General features: G+C 39.0%; 1 protein-coding gene across 1 annotated transcript; it reads left to right on the top strand.

The window, feature by feature from the left end:
• Positions 1-643, top strand: LOC147555895 (uncharacterized). Its single transcript, XM_086663520.1, has 2 exons — positions 1-140; positions 237-643. The coding sequence occupies exons 1-2, from the start codon at positions 27-29 to the stop codon at positions 492-494; spliced, it is 372 nt and encodes a 123-aa protein (XP_086519646.1). The 5' UTR covers positions 1-26; the 3' UTR covers positions 495-643.
• Positions 644-6,343: the final 5,700 nt, after the last annotated feature.

Genomic DNA, 6,343 nt, shown 5'->3' on the forward strand with positions numbered 1-6,343 from the left:
CTAGTTCAAACTCAACATAACTAAATATGGCTCAACATTCTCACTTTGTTCTCTCTACTCTACGCCTTAAATCATCATCTCTCTTTAACCCATCTCCACTATTACTAGTACAAAATTCTCATGAAAACCTAATCATCAAGGTACTATTATCTATCCTCTTATTTTAGAAAATTAATGGCTCAGACTAAAAACTAACTATATAATTTATGATTCAATGTTGATTTGTCATTTAATAGTGGTACAGCAGCAGCAGCAAAAAGATGGATGAAGATCGTGAAATCGGAGAAAAGGCAAGATCAACGGCTGAGGAATTTGGGAGGGTAGCTAAGGAGAGATCAGGAGTGAGCCAAACGGCCCAAACCGTGGATGATGCAGTGGAAGGAACGATGGAAGCTGTGGGTGGTGGTGAGTCAGATGATACTACTGAATCGGTTAAGAACAAGTACAAAGAAAGCTCTGAGAAACGTAGGAGGCTGCAGGAGGAGGATGATTGAAAACTGAGCGGGGTGTAATAAGAGTGTAATATAAATAAATTTGACTTTGGTTAATTTTCGTCATTCATTATCTTGTAATAATGGTTGTAACAGTTTCTCATACTATGAAACGGTCAAAAATAAGAAAAGTAGTTGTAAGGGTTATAAAATGCAGCTTTTTATTTATTTGGTATCCTTTTACGAGAAAAATGTCACCGCTTTTTGGTGTTCGAGAAGTTTCATATTCGATACCACGTGTCCATCACTTTTTGGTGTAGTGGTTGAAAATCTCCAAATCCGGGGGTCTTAGGTGCGATGCCACGTCCACTACTTGACCCAGTGGTTGAAAATTTCTCGATCTGGAGGGACAAGTCCGATACCACGTCCACTACCTCTTGGCGGAGGCCCCAGGTTCGTCCTGCATAAGATGTCTTAAATTCAAGCTAACATAATAGTGTTTATTCAATTCAATTTGTATTCATTCTTTTGGGTGAGGCGCCTCTATAGGTGCCCCATGTTTATGCTTAAGATTCGTTTATCTTTCGGCATTCCATACTTTAACCTATTTTTGTCATTGGCGCCCCGCGTCGCCTCCATGAACAACGGTTTGTTAGTCGGACCTCCATATTCAACTTGTATTCCCCCTTATTCAACTTTCTTTCCTCTGCTGAAAGCTCTCAAGTCTTTTATCTTCTTGGAGTTTTCTTCTTTCCTTCAACTCTTGCCTCAAAATTTTCATCAAAACATTTGTTTTCTTGGTTTTCTTTAAGGCTTACTGTAGTGCATTATTGGAAGAACAAAGACTATAGGTGTACCGAGGGACGTGTCTACCTTAGGTCTTACCCACTGCTTTCTTTGTACTTGTTCTTAACTGCTTCAGAAGGTTGTAGTTTTTAAGAATATTTTAGGACCCCTGAAATTGAATTCTGGATACGCCACTGCCCTTAACCCAACTCAAAGGCAAACCCAACCCAAAAGTTCACTTAAAGCGCACTTAAATTTTTACCCCACAACTACCTGATCTAAGCTACTAACTTCTACTGCCTAGAACTTGCCCAACAAACTTATTTCGGACAATCTTTCTAACTTAGATTCCTACTTTATAAAGCCTAACTCTAAGTTACCAACTTCCACCGCCCAGAAAATCTTACTCAGTAAATGACTTCAATTTGAATGATCTTAAGTTCCATCACTCATCTATTTCTAATTGTAAATTTCTATTATTTATTGTTTCAATTGTCAACTTACTTCTACTTATTTTCTAATTGTTAACTTATATCGATTCAGTCGTAACGAAAAAACAATTTAGTCATCCAAACTTTGGTTTTCTACATTGAAAAAGAAATTGCTGGGAAGTTTAGCACAAAATTTATCATAGACGATTTTAGAGATTTGAAGGAGCGACATGTTCCATTATAGATCAGCAAGAGCAACTCATTCAAGATCAATGGATTCCTCCGCCAACTAACTATTTCAAAATCAATGTTGATGCCTCGTTAGAAAAAGTACTGGCAAAATGTGAAGGATATAGTCCTTCGGTCTGAAGGAGATGTCCTTCTGAAGGAGTGTTCTTCGACCAAGGTGGCAATGCGTACAATTTGTCAGTTAGGATAACGATGACTTTATCCGGAAGATCATCTAGTCTGGTCCAATTAGGGGTCGTAATGCTTAGCTAGAAGCCGCTTACGATCGTCGGATCACTTCAATAATCTGCGGCTAACCTAGATCGGATCCTACAACAGGTTACACCAAAGAAAGGTAGCTTGATCAGAGAGAGTTGACTCGTGGGAGCTTGCTTATAGATAGATATGATTCAGTCTGATAGTGCTCAAAAGATAGAAAAGAATCGGGCTCGAAAGGGAAGTCCGAAAAAGGGCAAAACTCGCTTTTAAGGGCAACCAAGAGATTCCCTTAGAGGGAGATCCCTGGCCGGCCACTTAAGGGGTATGGGCCGAACAGACAAAGCCCATTAAGGGCTAGTCTGGCCGGCCATAGCATGAGGAAACCCTAATTAGGATTTTATCCCTAATTAGGAGTTTCAGTTAGATTAAACTCTAACTTGTGCTTATCTTTTCAAAGGAACTTTTAAGATTCCTTATTTCAGTAGGACTCTACTAAGGTAATGCCTATATAAGGACCGGTTATGAGAACATAAAAGGTGTGGATTTTTCTTAGGAGAAAACTTCATCTCTCTCACAATTTACAGCTAAGTGGAGAGAGAGGGTTTTAGAGAAAAAGCTCCTAATCTATTTATGGAGTCAAAAGAAGAATGGTTCTTCTTCTCAACCTTCAATGGAGTTCTAGCAGACAACAAAGAAGGGAGATCAAGTTATTTACTCGGGTGTCTCAAGTAGAAGAGCTACATATGAAGCTTTCATCTTCTTCGGGATAAAGTTAATGGAATCTAGTTCGTGCAAAGCGAATCCAGGTATTCTTATTTCAGTTTCTAGTTCATTATTAGTTCATGCAGGTGATCCTGGTTAATTAGTGTTAAACATATGATGTTTGAGAGTCCGCTTACAACACTAGTTAGATGATTAGTATGTAGTAGATACGTACAAAACCCTACAAAATGGGTATTAGTTTAGTAATTTCTAATCATAACTCCAAAATACTCCAGACTCGACCAATATCAACTCGTGCCAGAAACGATGAACAAGATGAAGCCAAAGCAATGCTAGAAGGTATTTATTGGGCGCAGTCTCTCCACATAGACACTTCATAATAGAAGGCGATAACCAGATTGTCATAAATCATCTCCACGAGAGATCATCAAACACTCACTGGACAACTTTTGTCGCGTTACGTAAAATAGAAGATCAAAGACACTCTTTTATCCGACTGGTATTCTCATACTGTAGAAGAAATCACAACATGATAGCCCATAATCATCGCTATTACGACTACAGAAATTTCAGTTTGTAAGGACGATGCGCAGAATAACCATTGGGTTATCTCTTTGTACTGCTTCATGTGTCAACCAACCTACAAAAAATATTTATTTAAGGCTTTGTTGTGTGGGGAATCAATTAAAAGTGAAAATCAAAATATTTCTTGTTGGAAAGAAAATCACCATTTTCACATGTGAAATCAAATTTAACTGTTTGGTAAGAATTTAAGAAAACTAAGGGAGTGCCTTTAGGACCTAATGTACTGTTAGACATGTAAGGGGGTGCCTTTATAATTTCAACATTCTTTCCCCAAATCGATTTAAAGATATAGTGAACACATCCTAGGGTTTCTCTTTTCGAAATCAATTTACAATTTCTCATTTTCTTGGTTTCCCTTACCAACATCGAAATTTCTATTGGGTACTCAAATACTCTCATTAAAGGTTTGGGTCTCCAACTTACTTACAAAGTTTTTGTTCAAACGGAAAGAAATCAATTTAATGACTATAATGCATCTAGTCACATTTTTTTTACATAAATGTTATTAGTTACGCTAGTAGTAATAATTTTGTTAACCGTTGTCAGTGTGTAAAATTAGTAATACCAGCTAACCCACGTGTATGTCTCAAATTTTGTGACGTCACCTAACATTAAATCAGCAAGTTTAATCAGTGGTTTTAAAAGGCAGAACTTCAGTAAAAACTCCATTACCTCTTCAATACAAACTAAAACTTTTTTTCTGAGGATTTTGAGTTTCTTATTAAAATAGATCGGAGAAATTGTACCGACATAATAAAGCTTTGATTGAGTTATATCCAACGAAGGCAAGACATCGATTTATTATTTTCCATCGTGATACATTAAAGAAGAAAAAACTATGGGTTATTTCCCAAATAGCCCCCAACTTTGTGACCAGCTTCCTGCCAAGCCCCCTACTTTATCAATAATTCCCATATGGCCCCCTTTTTCAGTTAACGTTAACTATCCGTTAACTAGTCATCATTTCTCTCTCCTCCATCTCACCATCTCTCTCTGCCACCTCATGTATTCGCCACCTCATCGTCTTAACTGGCGAAGGTCGCCGACCGGCCAATTTCCAGCCGGCGACCTTCAAACATAAAGAAAAAAAATTACTCTCTTCTCTCTCTCTCTGAAAAAAAGGTAATTTTTTTTTCTTCTCCTCTTTCTCTAGATCTAGAGAGGAGACCCCATTAAAGGTCCGAGCAGACCTTCAATGAGTCTGTTCGGACCTCCAATGGAGGTCTTCGAACAGGCCCATTGAAGGTCTGTTCGCACACCTTCAATGGAGGTCTGCGACAGACCTTCAATGGAGGTCTGCGACAGACCTTCAAAGGGTCTGTTTAGATCGACAGACCCTTATTGAAGGTCTGTTAGCAGACCTCCATTGGAGGTCCGAACAGACCCATTGAAGGTCTGCTCGGACCTTTAATGGGGTCTCTTCTCTCTCTAGATCTAGAGAGAGAGGAGAAGAAAAAAAAATTTACCTTTTCTTTTAGAGAGAGAGAGAGGAAATTTTCTTTTTTATATTTGAAGGTCGCCGGCCGGCGACCTTCGCCGTTGAAGACGATGAGGTGGCGAATACATGAGGTGACAGAGAGAGGTGGTGAGATGGAGGAGAGAGAAATGATGACTGGTTAAGGGAGAGTTAACGTTAATTGAAAAAGGAGGTCATATGGGAATTATTGATAAAGTAGGGGCTAGGCAGGAAGCTGGTCACAAAGTTGGGGGCTATTTGGGAAATAACCCAAAAACTATCAGGTTTAGTAGTCTCATTAGTTTATGACTAAAATGGTTCGGCCCTCTCTCAAAAAAAATCTGGTTCAACCTCCTCCCGACAAAAATCCTGGGTCAGAACAAAAATCCTGATTCGGACCCCTCCTAACAAAGTATCAAATAAGACAAGGGTAAAATAGTAAGGGTAAAATAGTAATTTCGCAGATAGTACATCTACATGGCACATCTCCCATTTTACTTGGAAGAAAGAACTGAAAAGACCTCCATTTCTGTTTAAAGGTCAACTCTACAAATCTTAACTTTCATGATTTATCTGATTAATTGGGTTTAATATAGTTGATTAAATGTATATGGTGTTAGAAAGGTTTACCATCATTATTTTGCTGATGGGCGTGGTGATTGAGCTGTTATTGAGTAATTTTTTTACTATCAACTAAAAAAACTAAATTTTTTGGTGGATTTGGACTCCTTCCTCCGCGTGCACCATCAAAGTTGTCAGTGGGCTGTATTTTGGACAGGTTTTCTCGTGATTTTTGCCACATCACCCAAACTAGATTTAGCCGGAGATCTTTCAGAATGGATTGTTGGAGACTTCGAGTGTCCTCGGTACCAGAGGCAAAACTGAAGAACACGAAGTGCTGTCGGAGAAGACAATCAGAGAACACAGTCTGAGTGGGTTTGGTACCTCCACTGATTTCTAAAAAAACTCAGACTAGGACAAGTCTGAAACTAAGAACTCTGTTTATCTTTTCCGTTTTGCATTATAGTTCTCTTTTCTTTTCCCAATATGGTTTGCGGGCATGATGTAGTGAGAGAAAGTCAAACACTTTCTCTTACTAGATCTGAGCCGGCCAAGTTCCCTGGCCAGGATATCGGGCAGGCATAGCATCACCCCTGTTTTTGTTTTTGATTAAATGACCCACAGGCATACCTAGATAATTTAGAGGGAAATTTTCCACCGGAGCCAAATAGATGTGCTGCTTCTTGGAGGTAGATGATGGTTATTTGTATACCTTCCGCCCTATCTCCCAAAACCAAAACCTTGAAACACAAAATCTAAAGGCAAAGAGGTTGCATCCTTAAAATTTCAAGCCAGGGTGACAAGCCATCAGCAGCTGGTAGTGGCATGCCAACACTCCATTTTTGTTTACCAAGGTTACCAAGTGTGCCGTGCCGCCATGGCACGATGACCACCACTAATCCAAGTACAAATAAGACAAAATG

The sequence above is a fragment of the Eschscholzia californica genome, unplaced genomic scaffold (assembly GCF_041429995.1).
Source record: "Eschscholzia californica isolate CP2 unplaced genomic scaffold, dmEscCali1.0.p SCAF_2, whole genome shotgun sequence".
Taxonomy (NCBI): domain Eukaryota; kingdom Viridiplantae; phylum Streptophyta; class Magnoliopsida; order Ranunculales; family Papaveraceae; genus Eschscholzia; species Eschscholzia californica.